At 40.8% G+C, this 16,078-nt stretch overlaps 1 protein-coding gene across 1 annotated transcript in view; it reads left to right on the forward strand.

Moving 5' to 3' along the window:
- Nucleotides 1-16,078, forward strand: part of KLHL29 (kelch like family member 29) — a 389,156-nt gene that overhangs the window by 327,042 nt on the left and 46,036 nt on the right. Inside the window, exons 7-8 of the mRNA XM_083857762.1 lie at nt 6,576-6,775; nt 13,435-13,694. Coding sequence (XP_083713888.1) covers nt 6,576-6,775; nt 13,435-13,694 — 460 coding nt within the window. The remainder of the gene's footprint in view (nt 1-6,575; nt 6,776-13,434; nt 13,695-16,078) is intronic.

Raw genomic sequence — 16,078 nt, forward strand, 5'->3', positions numbered from 1 at the left:
GACATACGTATTGCAATGATGCTGCTCTATAAATGTCCCTTCCTGTCATCATTTACATGATTGATTACCTTGCAGCTGCATAAACTTGTGTAACTCGGTAAATAACCTATTACCTCCATATGCATATGTTTATTGGTGCATGTCATGGAAATATATGTTGTATGTTTGGGCATCTATGCTTTTATTTCTCTTGAACCCATAATTATGATAAATCAAGATACTCAGTACAAAATGCAACTTTCCATGTAGAGTGCTGAATCTGATCTGTACATAGTTGAAGGTTGGCTATAATTTAACAAAGTTTCTTTTCTGCTTCTCCCAAGATACATAGACATACTGGTTTTGAACCATTAATGACTCTGAAGATGATAAAAAAATCAAATAGCGACAGTTAAAATGCAGCATCATTGCACTCTCTTCTTTGCCTGAAGTTTCAGTGCTTTAAGGATTAAAGTAAAAAGTTAAAGTTCCACAATAAACAAGATGTACAGTCTAAATTGTGTCAACTTGAACAGCAGTTTCTAATGAGCACACAGCTAACAGACTCTTAAGCCTCATGAGAAGCTGTCTACCCCAGTCTGGAGTCCTTTCTTTGGTAATCAAAATAATTTGACAGAGATAAAAAGAAGTAGCTTTTCTTTGGTTAAGTGCTTCATCTTACATGAAAATCTTGGATTTCCTGTTTTCTGGAGTCCTAAATGCTGTCCAGGGAACAAAGCAATTTAATTTGATTTTTTTTTTTTATTGTCCTGTCTATCTTGGTAGAAAATATGTAGCTCTCGTATAATGGGAACACAATTATTTTAGGGTAAACATTTACATTCCTAATTATGAAAACAAGCCAGGAAGATCAGCATGTTGAGCTGATAAGGCAAATCCTGGGAAGGCATTGGGGTGGAGAGGCCAAAAGGCAGCTGGGTGATGGGACAGGCCATTGCTTTGGTCCATGTAGGGAGGGACCAGCCCCAAAATATGGGCTTCAGTTTCCTCAGTCCAGGGTGGAGCTGGAACTCCTCTCTGCTGCCAGCAATCCTGCAGCCTCCTGTCAGCTCAAACACGTGCTTTTAGTAGATGAGATTCAGATCCCTGAGTTGTATGAGACCCTGAGCTATAGCCAGTCAAAGACAACCATTCTTTTTTTCTTACACTGCCAGAACAAGTGTGTTTTCCTATTTCTTAAAGATAGATTCTGAGTGAAATATGAACAAAATTGAGGTTATATTATGGAGCTAGCTCTTTCCTGCTGTGTCCTGCTGGGAGAAGCAGGCACTGATGGTAGGCTCACAGATAGACCTTGGAGAGGCAAAAGAAAAAAGTCATACACCAAGTCCCACTTGTCCAGGGAAAGATCACAAATAACAATTCTAAGTGTGTTTTTACTTTAAAAGATAATAATTTATTTCAGTGCCCTTTTGGAGCACAAAGCTTAAATATACGTCATAGCTCTGAGTCTACGGCACGGTGAGTCATATGGCATCAAATGTAAATAGGTGTCACAGACTCTGTCAGTCCTCCTGTTCTCAACCAGGCAGCCTGGGCGGAAGCTGAACCAACTGTTCCTAGGCAGTAATGTACATTTACATAAAATGTTTCACATTTTTCATGTTTATTCCGTGCAGATGGCTCCATTTTGAACATCCAGAATTTGTTTTGACTTTGTGACTGTAGCTTGTAAACAGAGCGTTGGCTGGCATCTGCACTGGGTATAGGTAGCTTTTCATATTTGATCTAAAATTGAGTGAAGCTGTAGCCAAACCATTAGTCAGTCAAAATAATGTTGCAAGCCAGTTAAAGGCAGCATATCCAAACCAAGAGGGAAGGCTGGATGAGAGGCGGTAGCGCTGTCCGTAAATTGACAAATTGATGCACTCGCGGTGTTTCACTTACACAGCTACTTTAGCCAGACTCTAAATGTGGCTTCGCAAATCAAGGCATCTCACTATTAAATGTTTTGAACAGAATCACACAGACGTTCTGTTATGGGAACGTGTTGATACAAATAATGCAGGAAAAATGCACAGATACACATCTATTTATAACTCAAGATGCAGAAAACTTCAGTTGTATCACTATTAAACATGAAAGCACTATGGCTGATTCTTGTCTGTGTGTATTACATATTTCAAAACGATTTTCAAGGACAAATAAATACCAAAAAATGTAAATTTCTCTACTTTTTCTTTTGTCAGTTCCACTACTAGATCTTGCAGATGAGGTATTAGGGTTATTTTTCTTGCTATCAAGTATTTAAACATTTTTGCTCTTTCCTATATATTAGTTAACAGAAAGGGACACTGATTCTGATTTGTTATTTGAGAGTGTAATCGAGCCATCTTTTGCTTTAAAGGATTCCCTGTGCCTTTGTCTTCTCTAGTTGAAGCAATTAAGTTGAAGGATAAGTAGCCAGACTATGTTCAAAGGCATTTGCTTGATTTTGTTGGACTTAATTATTCCAGACAATGCAGAATATTTTTCAGTAACTCCCCCCTCACCTATTCAGAGTATATCTGTGCTTCCTGCTTATCTGCAGGTTCAGTTCTGCTTGCACATTGCTCAGGTCTATCACCTTGCTAGAGAAATACATGATTTGTAAATCTGAAAGAATTCCCCAACAGCTACCATAAAATTAAGCTGTTAAAGAGCTCTTGGAGCTTGTTTAACTGTAGACCTAAACAAATCTCTTTGCTGTTTAGCTCAAGATAAATCTTTTTAAAAGTCCTGTTCTAAATCACTTCCCAATTTTAATGAGTTTATATATCAGCCTTTGCCAGATTTTTACTGTAGCTTTTCTCCAAGATTATAGCCATGATAAAGTAAGGACTAAAATTGTTTATTATATATTATTCTTCAGAAGCAAAACTTTTTCCCCCAGAGGCTGTAGGGAGAGCTATTGATTTTCTGCCACAATGTGAAATGTGTGACCTTTATAATATGAGCAATGATTACAAGGCCAATAAAATGACATCATTCTGTTTAAACTTTAGAGTTCGCCAGGCAAATAGCAGAATGTGCCACATTTTTAATGATGTCCACGGACGATAAGGGTGCATTGACTGGCTTCAAGTGAGACTGAAACATGAAAGATGCAGGCTCTCAATCCCCAAAACACCTCATGTTTGTGCCAGGAGTTGGGGAACAGGAGTATATGTACCAGGAAGAGCTATGACTTTTCCCTGCTCTTAAGGCAGGAAGTCGGGCTTTTCTGGTAACAGACTTCTCTAAATGTTTGCATTTATTGATGTCACCAACAAAACTCCTCCTGTTGTGACACAGGATGAGCTATTTGGGGAACAGCTCTATATATTGCTACAGATTTTCCCAAATCCACTGCATTTGCATTTACAGGACTAAATTCTATTCTTGTAATACAGCTTTAGCCACTTCATTGCAGTTCCTCTAGAGGAGCCAAGAGAAGACTCTGTCCCAAATAGATGAATTATAACTGCACAGGGCATATGATATTCTAATATGTGTGAAAACAAGGAACACAGGAACCTTTAGTCAGGCTTTGAGGGGGTTGCTATGACCTGATTCGCTGAAATCATTTCATAAAGAAGGCTATGGAATTTCCCTTTTCAGTCGTATCAGTCTGTTTCCCAACATTGTGTTTTTCTCATCCTTCAGACACTTATTTTTAATCCATTAGGACCTGCTTCAGCCAATTCCCTGTCCATTCTCCAAGCCAGATCCCTGGCATGGAAGCCGAGGTAGCTGTGATTTCCCCGTGCAGGCTGAATCCAGCCTGTACTCAGTATTTGATCCAGCCAAACATGGAGCCAGAGGGCTCACTGCTTAGAAAGCACAAGGAAAACAGCACAACACATTCAAGGCATTGCAGAGGCAGGAATAGGGATAATTTCTTTCCCATTTCTAGCTCATTGTGTAATATCAATAATCTCTGTAGCTTTGTATTATACTTGCCGTAAGTGGCTCTAGTGATTGATTAAACACCTTAGCTTTTCTTTGGCATTTAATCAATTGCAGCAGCAGTTTATTGCTTGGTGTATTACAAAGTAAAAGAGATTATTACTTAATTATTGTGAAAAATAGCAGCTTGCAGTGGTTGCTAGCATGGGTATGTGTCTGTGCTGACATTGGTGTCACATCATCCTTTCCTTTGTGCCTCCTGGTCTCTGTGCTGGGTGTGATTGTGCAATTCCCAGCGGATCATGCACGATCCTTCCCACAGCCATTGCCAGCACAGTGCAATTAGTGACATTAAATAAATAATTGCTTGTGGTAGGGCTTCCCACAGTGCAAAGAGCCTGACTGTCGCTTGCCGGGTGCCTCCAAACCTCCCTGAAATTTTAGGTGGTGTGTTTATTAACCAGCCCATGTGAAAACGAGCTCACTGTCAGGCACAAACCACTTCTGGGAGCAGTTCAGCAAGAATTACATCAGTATCAAGAGGTTATTTTGACAGCCCAAAGTGCAGCACCAGATGTACATACAACCGGAGATAAATCAGATTTGGGGCATATTGTTGGGGTGTGAGTGTGAGAAAGGAAAGAACCCCAACATTTTGTGATGTCCCCTTGAGGTTCTAGGAAATGGCAACTCTTGTCTTTTGCCACCAGAGGATTTTTGCCTCAGATGCAGAATTGGATGCATATGCAAGAGTTCAGAAAGAGTACTGTGGTGTGATAAAGCATAAGGATTTAGGGTAGCATAGCTCTGTGCTTGTAGGGATACAACAGGTGTCATGATCAGTATGTGTTCTTAGCATCTGCTTGTGGAATAGGGTCTAACCAACCTGTGTTGCCATGTAAAGAGACAGTTCAGTGTTTAGAATTTTTTAAAATGGGGTTCAATTCCTTGGTTTGCTCCTGACTGTCTGTGATCACAGGAAAGTGATTTTGTCCTGTTGGGGCCCAGTTTCTTCCTGTGAATGAAAATAACCATTATTCACTACCTTAGAGAAGACTGTGAAATTAGGGACTGCTAGCTGCCTCTCCATTGAAAATTAAACCTCTTTAAATCTTTGATCCTGCAGAGATTCATATGAACTAAAGTTGTGCCCTTGACTTGACCAGGACTGGTCAATGAAGGATTAGTGACAAAGCTTCCACTTCAAATTCTAAGCATGTCCCCAAACGACTTTAGGTGTTGTTGGGACGGGTGGTTGGGGTGTCACGCGGGGAAAAAAACTGAACCTGGTATGTTGTTTATTTTTCCTCTGTGATGGTAGTAGAGGTCTGACCACCACCTTTCTAGGCAGCTGTGTGAACACAAGAGATTGGTAGTGCTCGTGGTAGCTTTTGCTCACGCTTCAAGCTGGCGTTGCCTGTGAGTAGTGATGCTGTGGCCAGTCCGTGTCTGTCGCGCTCATCGTGCGCCGGTTTTGTGTCACTCATGGCTTTCGCAAGTACTCGAGCAGAGCTGGAGCAAGCAGATGTTGACTGTCCAGTGACAAACAAAAAGCTCATGTTTCTTTGAGAAGGTGCTGGATGGTCCTAACCATTAAAAGAGTTTATTTTCTTACTCCAACAGATTTTCCCCTCCCCTCCTTGATGTTACCAAATTTATCATCACTTTTGTCTTTCAGGTGTAACCTGTCTTTAGTGTTGCAGACACATCAGCCATGCATTAAGAACTGGGCCCTTACTTTAATTCAGTATGACTTTCTTTTTGTCCAATAATTTCACAAGCACTAATGCACACTTCAAATGCAGGAGATACTTTGATCCCCAAATTGTTCAGCACTTCATGCAGGAAAAACCATAGGCCACAGTCATGAAACTCCTAGAGGATGGCTGCTGGCTTCCTGTGGCAGAGCTGGTTGTTGTTTTCCCCCCTCTCCCTTCTTTGCTCTAACCATTTTGTCTGTCTAGCTTGTCTTGTATTCAGTTTTCAAAGCAATTGCCATGAAGGGCTTCCTTTTTTTAGTGCCTAAAAGGGAACAATAGATTTTTTAGAATAAGCGTATATTACATTTTATATGGTCATCTGTATACCGTAGATATCATATTGATCATATCTGTAATTTAATATAACAAGATGAGAAGTTCAAGCTAAATAGAAATTAGTAATTTTTATTACTATTTTTTATGAAAAGGTCTTTAAATGTATCCTTAAGTGCACATGACATCTAAAATTATTCTAGTCCTGGATTCTTGAAAAAGTAAATGACCTTTTCTCTTGAAATTGGAGAGTGGTTTTTCCTTAACAGTTATATTATGCACAGAAGATGAGATGTTAACCAAGATGTCAAAATGTATTGTTTCCCTTTGAAAGCTAATCCTGTTCCTCATTTTCATTAATGTTGGATCATTCATTTTTCTTTTTCTTTTTTTCCTTTCTTTTCCTTTCCTTTTCTTTTGCAACTGTTTTTGCATGAAGATGCAAAGTAGCAATAAAGATTTTTCGTAAGACTTGCTTTAAGACTCTTCTCTTTCAGATCCAGTTAAAGTTATTAAGTTCAGTTATTTTAAAATTCATATTCTTCAGTTCCGTAAACAAATATAACGGAGAAATATAATGAGGTGCAAAGCGATTTCCTAGCCCTCACTAATCAATAAATGCCAATAAAATGGGAATGGTGTAATGTCCATAATTTAATTGTCTGCTGTTACCAGGTCACCACGAGACAGCAGCAGAAGCGGAGAGAAGCTGGAGCTGGCCATGTCCAACCTCACTGCGGATGTCCTGGAGTTACTCCTGGAGTTTGTTTATACAGGTTCTTTGATCATAGACTCAGCCAATGCAAAAACACTACTGGAAGCTGCCAGCAAATTCCAGTTTCATACTTTCTGTAAAGTCTGCGTTTCATTTCTAGGTAAGAATCATTGCATCCAGTGAGGTTTTAAGATATTGTGTTAAGGTTTATGAACCTGTCTTTGAACAGCTCTTAAAGATAATGAGGAAACCCAAGATGAAATAGAGTAGAATGAAGTAAAGCATCATTAATTTGGTTTGTGATTTGAATTTCCAATGCTGGCGTGATGACCAGTGGAAAATGGCCTAGGGAAGTGTAGCTTGTTGCTTGAGTGGCAACAGCTTTCACATCTTGTATAACCTATTTTGTTGAATCTTGTTCCATACTTGGAATCTTGATGACATTTTGTTTCCCAGAGGATGATCTCTGCACAGATACCAGGCTGTAACACACAGGTTGCTTGTAACTGTGACAGCGTATTTTGGGTTCTACACCAGGCCAGCTTGGTTTAACACCAAAAGAGTTTGGAGGCAGGCTCCAGTGGAGGTAGGACTCCTACAAATCTGACAAAAAATTAAGGACTGCATTGCAATATCTGCAGTTCTATTGCTTTTGTGAGAAAGTCCTTCTTTACATATCCAGTGTTCCAGATTAAATATTCCTGGGGTTTGTTGCTGCATACAGAGCTATGGCCTGATAACATCACAAAGGTGGGTAGAAGGCAAGGTTGCTGTGCCCACCCCTGGTAACTGGTGTGTCCTATGTGCACAGGGAGTATTTGTCTCAGTGAGGATCTACAGAGCAACATCTTTGCCAGTGCCTCAGTCCATCCTCTCATGGCCACAAGAAATCAGTTCTTCTTCCCAGGAGCACCATGTCATCCTGCTCCTTTTTTTTTTTTTCTTCTGCTTTCCTGCAGAGACTATTTCAAAACAGTCCAAGATTTCCAGCTCAGCTAAGCTTTACTGGCCTGAACAGGAACCAGACAGACCTGGCATGGCAGAAGAGGAGCCACAGCTGGAGTTCAACTGAAACAGTGGTTCAAATTCCTGCCTGTACCACAAGCCACTCCTTCACTGTCCTAGCTGTAATATCAGTTTATAAGACAGTAATAATTTAAAAATTAACACAAATTTATTAATACCAAATTGGTCTTGATGTTATATGATGTACTTCCTAGGTATATGGCCTTTTTTGACACCTGATTCTGCTTGGGCTTCCTCAACTCCCATCTTGATGTGGAAGGCATCATTCTCTCTGAAGCCCAAATAAATTGTAGGTTTTCCCTGGGCAGTTCTCATTTAAAATTGACATCTACTGTTGCGAAATGTGGAAGATGAGAGTTTAGAAAATGTTGTGCTCAAAAAACAAGAACACCAAAAACCCCTCAAATGAGTCCAGTTGACTGCTGTGTTAATTTTCACTGCTAAGCCAGCCTGCTGGCAAGATGGTGTGATTAGGCTGGTACAATGCAGGCATCAGTAAAGGAATCTCTGGCATTGTATTCTCCTTTCCAACTTTTTATATGCTCCTTATTTCAAAGTCTGTTTCATTTCTTCTCAAATGGGGAGGTACTGATGTTGTGAAATTTATGCTTTGCAATCCTACTGTGTAGACTGTGAAATTTGAATGAGGCTCTGGCTCTGGCATTTCTTGCTCCCAGCTTCCCTTCACCAGCTTTTTACACTGATTAAATCTTACAGCCTTTCCAGAAATACAGGATGTGTTTAAGTTGTGATATCTCTGAAGATTCAGCCACAAAACCAAAATACATTTATTTCACTGAATCACTGTGAGAGTTCTCTTTTCTGATAGTTAATATTTTAATTCAGTGAACCATGTTATGGTGTGAAATAGTAGAGTTGGTTATAAGTTCAGTGATATATGGAGAGTCACTGGAACTTTGTATTCTCATTTGGAGAATTCACAGAGTGTAATTGCTTATTTTTATTTATAGCTGTGACTGAATTGCGCTACAGAGACAGCAGAGCATTTGCCATCTGAAAAGTTTAGGGCAAAGCATTTTGTCTTCTTTGTGGCTGTGTTTTTATTTTTCACCTCAGCCACCTCTGCTCTATACAAAGCAAAAATATGGTAAAAATCAGGGTTCTTTTTTCTGGAGGGTTTCTGGAGGGTTGACCAGTGTAAACAGTGAATCTTTCCCATCAGTGGCCATGCCTGTATAGGGAGAGAAGAGAAATTAAAATGCATTAAAGCCCCAAATTATTAAGTCTTTTCAGTATACCACAGAAAAAATACAGGTCATCCTTTCTTCAGCCATGAGGATCCTGGCTTGGTGATGTCTAAGCAGCTTTTGTGTCTTTATCTTGGGCCTCTCAGCAGCCATAGGCAGAGGCACCCCAAATTTTCTTGCACTTTCTGGTGAAAAGATGTGGGAAAATGTGTCAGGAAAGTAGTTTCATTTCAGTGGGAGATTTCTTAGCCAGCTTCTCTGGGATAATTATAGCCATGTTCTCTCTCTTCCTCCCATGCTGTCTCCTTGGCTTTTGTCTAGACCATGAGAAATGAGAACAGTTTTGGGCTGACTGATGCAGTGATGGTGACAGGTTCGTGCAGGCACCATATGATAACTGGGCAAATGTTTGCAAACTAGTCAGGATATCATAGGTATTTCCTCCACCCATATGGCTGAATACTTGAGCCTTTTTGTATTTGTTTTACACTATTACCACAGCCATGGTTTGAATTGGGTTTCAGGTGTTTCACCAGTATCATGGTTTTGGTCCATGGTGCATGGACACCCATCACAGGAGGGAACACATTCTGAGCTTGTACCTCAGGCTACTGATAAAGTAAAAGTATTCATCCTTAAGCCTGAAGAAGTTGGTGGAATCTGGTAGTTTCATGGACCAGAATAGGAAAGAACAGGAGCTTGAATTTTCTTAGTCTCCTGAGCAAAGAGCACAAAATCAGTGTTTGGAAAGAGTATTAGAGGGAGCAATGAGAAAAACTGAATGATGTACCAGTGATGAGACCTGCATTTCTCAGGCATCTGAAGAAAGAAGAGGCCTTTATGATCCTTATGAATTCGAGAGAAGGTATTACGGGCAATTTTTTTGTTCATCCAAGGTGGAGAATTTTGATCCAGCTGGATAACTGCACTGCCTGGCCCTGGAGAATCTATAATATATACACTTCATATAAACTGTGTATAAACTTCACCTACATCTGGAGATAGGAGAAAGGAAGAAGACTCTCACAGGGAAGGGAAATCTTTTGGTTCAGACAATGAATGCATCCAAAAGTCTTCCATGTATCTCCCATCTTCACATGCTTTTTGACACTAGTAGGAATACCTGAGGAGTAAGTTTCCCATCAGAATATACACAGAGTGTCACAAGGAAGTACACATTTTGTGCTATTTTCAGTGATATCCAAATCATCATCCAGAAAGCATCTCTAAGTGAAAATACAGTGCTTAATGCACGCAAGAGGGGGTTTACAGCCACCACTGAGCTCCCATCATACTGTTACCACAATCTCACTGAGTAATCCTTCCTGCATACTGTTTATCTCTGGTGTTATCTCAAGTCTCCCCATTCCCAGAAGTGCAGCTGGAGCAGTCTGCCTGGCTGATTGTCTCCTGATGATGCTGCACAGGATTGCACTCCAAAGTCACATCTAACACTGGAAAATACCGGCTGCTGATCTGCATTATTGTGACACACATAGCAACAAATGTGCTGTCCAGCACTGTCTCAAACCAGTGAGAACCTACTAGATTACATCTGATATCCCAAAATCCACTCATGAGTCTGTTACAAACTGTCCTTGAGCTTTGGGAATAGCTTAGCAGTCAGCACTTGTGTTCTGAACAAAGACAAGGTGAAACTTCACAAAAATGTGTTGTTACAAGCCCAGTGTCACGGTGGCAAAACAACAATTACTGTAAACATGCCAGTGTCCAAAGGAACACAGCTCAGGACAGACAGAGCAGAGCTAGTCCTTAGCTGTCTTTGGCATGCCAGCATTGACAAGTGCCCCTGGATTGCAGTCATTTGGGATGAGCTATATAATATAGCAAAAGCCTATGTCTAAGTAGTCATGTAGGCTCCCATTATAGTCAGTGAAGAGTAACAGGGATTGGTAAGACGGGGTTTTGCTCATTCTGGAGACATGATCCAAAATATTACCAGATTAATCCAGAATATTACCAGATTGCTACTTAGAATTGCTTGGTTTTGGGTGTGCAGGGATGTTAATATGAATACAGAGTTGCACCAGTGACAGCTGAAGTCTTGCTGCCAAATTTTGTGTCAGAGCTGGAAAATGGGGGGATGAGGTGGTGTCTTTATGTTCATAGCATAGAGATTTTCCACATCTCCAACATATTGTCCCAAGGTCTGTCCTGCTCACCAGCAGTAAATCCCTCTGTTTTACATGCCAGTCCTCATCTTAAACAGATGTTGCTGTGCCCACCTTTGCTGTGGTGCTCATCACATAGAAGTGAAGTGCAGAGAAGTGTGTCACCAGCCTCCTGCACATCCCCTAATCCAACATCTCCCTGGGACCCCTCTCCACAAGGCCTCACAATACTTGCTGAACCAGACAGGGACATCATTGGAATCTGCCACCAAGGGGTTTCTCAGGGAGTAAAGAGAAGGGAGTAAAGCTCCAAAGACCAACATGGACCTGCTTGGACCAGTGTACCAGGCTGCATCAGTCACCCAGTGTTTTTAGAGCTAGAAAAGCCTGTCCAGATCAGAAGAAATCGGTTGTGAGCAGTGTTTTTTCTGCCCCACACCATAGCCTCAGATGGAAATGGTATGGAGATCTCTCTTAATAGAGGCAAACTCAGTCCTCTGCAGAGAAAGACTCTTGAAAGTCTTTACCATCATGTGCTGCTTAATGAGTCAAAATTGATTATTCCCTTCATTATTAACCCTGTGAGGATAAGATGGAACAGTGGCAGATTGGCCTTTGACTTGAGAGTTTGCCAAGAAATTATAAGAGTTTTGGGCTCTGTTAGATGATTACTTTATCCCAAGCCGTATGTACACTGTGAAACAGTGCCAGCAGACAGAAGCAAGGAACCCGGAAGAGGTTTTTAGTCTTTGGGGGGTTTTTTGTAGTTTTTCTGTTGTTGTTGTTTTGCTTTTTTGGTGGTTTTTTTTTTGTGTTTTTTTTGGTTTTTTTTTTTTTTTTTTGGTTGGTTTTGGTTTTGGGTTTTTGGGGGGGTTTTTTGTTTGGTTTTGTTTTTTTGGTTTTTTTTTGCGGGGGGGGTTGGTTTTGTTGTTGATGATGATGTTTTGGGGTTGGGGATTTTCTTTTTTTTTTTTTTTTAAGAAAAAAATTTGGTAGCATTGGGCTTTGTAGCTATCAGTTTGCAACCTGTCTCTGGGCAGTCTTTGAGTGACAAAATCTACTGACAGCAAACAGTGTCACTACTGCATTCAGATTGAGGAAAGGGGCTCCTCAGAGTCAGAACAATCAACTGATGCAAAATGAGATAACCTAGTTTTGAGACTGCTGGATCTGTTAAAGAAAATAAGAAGAGTTGGGAGGAGAAGAAAGCAAAACAAACCCACAAAACTCTTAATCTCGTATTTTAAAAAAAGAGAAAAAGGTGATTCATAATTCCATTTTATTAAAAGCTGCATATAGAAAGTGTGCAGGGTTTCAATCTGATGAAGGCAGAAGCTGTGTGAAGGGAAGAATCTCTGAGCATTTCCAGTAGAAGCAATCTGATGATGGTTTTGTTTGAAGAGATAGGGGGCTATTGCACATTCCTATCCAGTGCCCTGTCATAGTGCACTAGGATATGACACTGCCAAATGTGATAGACTTCTCTGACAGCACAGGAGCCTGCCACAGGTACCAATGCCTTTGTGATCTATTGCAGTCTCACTCTCATTACCTTTTTCTTTTTAAGTCCTATATCTTAAAATACTGTATTCTTCTTATTAGTAGTGGCTTGGTTAACAAAAGCTGCGAAGAATCTGAGAGTTCCTCTTATAAATGTCTAAAATTGGTGGATTTTTCTTCAAAATAGCTGGAAAGCGAAAAAAGTACAGTCAAATGTATGGTGTAGCACACTTCTAATGCTAAGCTACACACTGTGCTGCTGCTTCTGTTTGCTGGGAAGGAGATAATGCTGTCTCCTCTGTGCATGATTTTCTTTGAAACCCACTACACAGCGTTTAACAGAAGGCGTTAGTATAATCTGTGTTTTGCATAAGGGATGTCATCACATTCAGCAGCAACAAAGTTCCTTTGAAAAAAAAAAAAAAGAGGGGGGAGGATTTTTTTTTTTTATTTGAAGTAGCTTAGTAGCTGAACAGGGCAAAAATTATCATAAAATGACTGCAGCATTCTCAGAAATGTCCTTAGTGCTGTTTGCATTAATTCTTAAGTGTCTGCACTGGCGTTTACATCTTTGCTGTTCCTTAAAGCAACATTGTAGGCGATAGGAACAGCAGCAGTCTCTTGGCTGGGTTCCCATCCCTTGGGAAGCCCCAGATACTGTTATGTCAGTAGGTTTCCCCAGTGCTTTGTGGAGGCTTACACAAAAAGCAAACTCAGAAAGTGCATTTTTCTCCACATCTCCAAGTCACTTGTTAGGCAGACTTTGAATTTTGTACTTTAAACCTCAATTCAAAATTAACTGAGGGTACTGCTTCTGGTTAACTCCCTGAAATTAATTAGGGTTGGAGGTTTGTCTGTGACACTTATTTTTCTCATGATCTTGGAACAAATGTGAATCTTGCTTTTAATAATTCTCAATTGCCTTTTTTATTTGTTTTTTCTGCCCTTTTTAGAAAAACAACTGACTGCTAGCAACTGTTTAGGAATATTAGCCATGGCTGAAGCCATGCAGTGCACTGAACTATACAACATGGCCAAAGCTTATGCCCTGCAAATTTTCCCAGAGGTGGCAAACCAAGAAGAGATCCTTAATATCTCAAAAGATGACTTCATTTCCTACATGTCCAATGACAGCCTGAACACCAAAGCAGAGGAGCTGGTGTATGAAACAGTGATAAAGTGGATTAAGAAGGACGCCGCAATCAGAGCTCAGGTAAAAATAATCTCAGCAGCCTCCCTCTGCTCTGTTCCCATGAATGCCTCTTTTAGAATAGAAACCATCTCTGTGCAATTTTAAGCATATGGGGGTGTGGGAGATGGAATGGGCAGTTCAGATTAAAAAAAAGACAAAGGGAATGCAGGCTATGCACAAAATGTATGTAATTTCAAAATCTGATCCCTACGTCTGATCATTTAGAATGAAAATCTCATTTGTGACATGCATGGGACAAACATGGGGCCTCCAGTTGTTGACTGTGGGCTCAGTCAGAGATAAATTGAGAAGAATTACAGTTTTGTGAGATGCTGCTTTAAGGGGATGCATTTTAGTAACAGCAGGAAATAAAAAATCTGTCAGAAAATCTGTATTTCTTTTGATGCCACATACTGAATGAGTATAACTCCAGTTCATAAAATAAAGATACTGTGTCTTTATTGGCTGCTTAGATAATCCCTTGGGTTTTTTATATATTTATTAGAGTTAGCCTTTCCTCTACCATATGAGTTATGCACTCTGCTCTTCTAAAGAAACTGAGTCTGTAACTGCCTGGTGCTGTCTCCAGATAATGCTAGAAGCAATGACTGGAGGCTGGTGGTTGTCCTTGGGACCAGAAGTCACCCTTGATGATATCTAAAAACCTGCTACTTGCCTTGAGTCAACTCTCTTGTCTGAACCCCAAAGCTCTCCATTTGGAGGCCAGTTCTCTGCACAGACCCTGTAAGGGGAAGATTGTTTTCCCCTTCTTTGGAGAGTTGTTTCTGTTGACCCCCAGTCACAGTTTTGGCTGTTTTAAGGTAGACAGTTGCCCATGGACACACTGTATCTCAGGGAGGAGTTTGGCCATGTTGCTGATGCCCTCCCACATCATGACAGTCTGTACCTTCTTGACTGAAATGTGAATTCAAGCACCTGAACATGCAGTTGGATGTTAAATGTGTCATTGGATGTGATCCAGAGCAGCTGCAAATCCACACCTTGCCTCTGAAGTGGGAGAAATGGGAATTCCTGCTGTCCCCAGGCTGCTGGATAAGGGCGTTAAGGACAGTGGGGTACTACATGCCAGGCCAAGCCTTGCTGCCTGTGCTGCTTCACCAGCTGAGCCCCTGCCAGAGCTTGCAGCCCCCAGAGCTTTGTTCTGCCCTGTGTGCCTGGGAGCTGTGGCTCAGCAGGACAGTCCTGTGCTGGGGACTTGCCCCACGCTCTGACCACCTCCTCCATGTGCCAGCAGTGCCATTTAGCATTGCCCAACATTATTGTTGCCTAAAACATTCACACAGTATCATGGATTACTGAAATGCACTTTTTGGCCTTTCTGGCTCTCAGTGGCCTTGAAAAACACACTGTTTTACAGAGTGTTTGCCTGAGTGCTTGAAGTTTGATGGCTCTTTGCCACTCTGAACTTAACACAACCTCAGGGACTATTCCCAGGGGCGGGAGTTCGGGAACCCTGCAGCAAGAGCCTGTTTGCCTGGTGCCAACAGAAAGTGTCACTCACCAGAAGCTCTGGGTTATGTTCTCAAAACTGAGGTTTTAAATATTTCCTTCTGCATCCTGCTGAGGCAATGTTGGGAATTTGGTTTTTTAAGTGGTGGTTTTTCTTGCTGCCACCACCACCATCCACTCCTCTCTTCCTTTTGTGTTGCAGTTGAGTTGTTTTTCTGGCTTTTTTTTTATTCCCAAGTTTCCTTCCCCTCTGTCCTGGTTCTGCAGTGCTTTTGTAGTTTATGATGGCAGTTTTATTTGCTTCTCCAAATTTCTCTGTGGTGCTTTGGTTTCATGCATTACTTTATAGGAGCTTTTAATTTTTAATTTGTATTTATCCAGAGATAAGGGTTTTGAATAAATTACTATTAAAGATACCAAGAAGAAACTATTTTCCTGCCCAATCCTACCATAAGCTAGTTTATTTAAATAGTAGCTCTCACTTTTCTTAGTACTCTGTGCACTGCTTGATCTGTTATAAAGCTCTTAGTTAAATAGGTACTTATTTTTTAAAAGTAGGAGTTCACATTTACCATGAAAAGTACCATCTTTACAATAATGACTTCTGCATTTTCAGAGCCTGGGAACAAATAGCTTCCATGGTGGATAGGAGGGAAGACAGACCTAAATAATCCTATTTCTAATGAAGATGATGATGAATAAAAATTTGTGCATGGTGTGCAGCACAGCCCACCGTGCCAAGAACTGCCCAAGCTCCTGTGAGATGCACAGGCTGCTCAGAGCTTTGGAGAGCTGGGCAACCATGGCAATATTGAACTCATGATGAACCTTCCTGCAGGAGCTGTGCATGGATACTTTTATGTAATGCACAGTTTGGAGACAGATTCTATGAGCTGCCTTTAGACTCTTTGGGGTGGAGGACACCAGGACTGTTG

This window comes from Zosterops lateralis (genome assembly GCF_965231275.1).
Source record: "Zosterops lateralis genome assembly, chromosome: 3".
NCBI lineage: Eukaryota > Metazoa > Chordata > Aves > Passeriformes > Zosteropidae > Zosterops > Zosterops lateralis.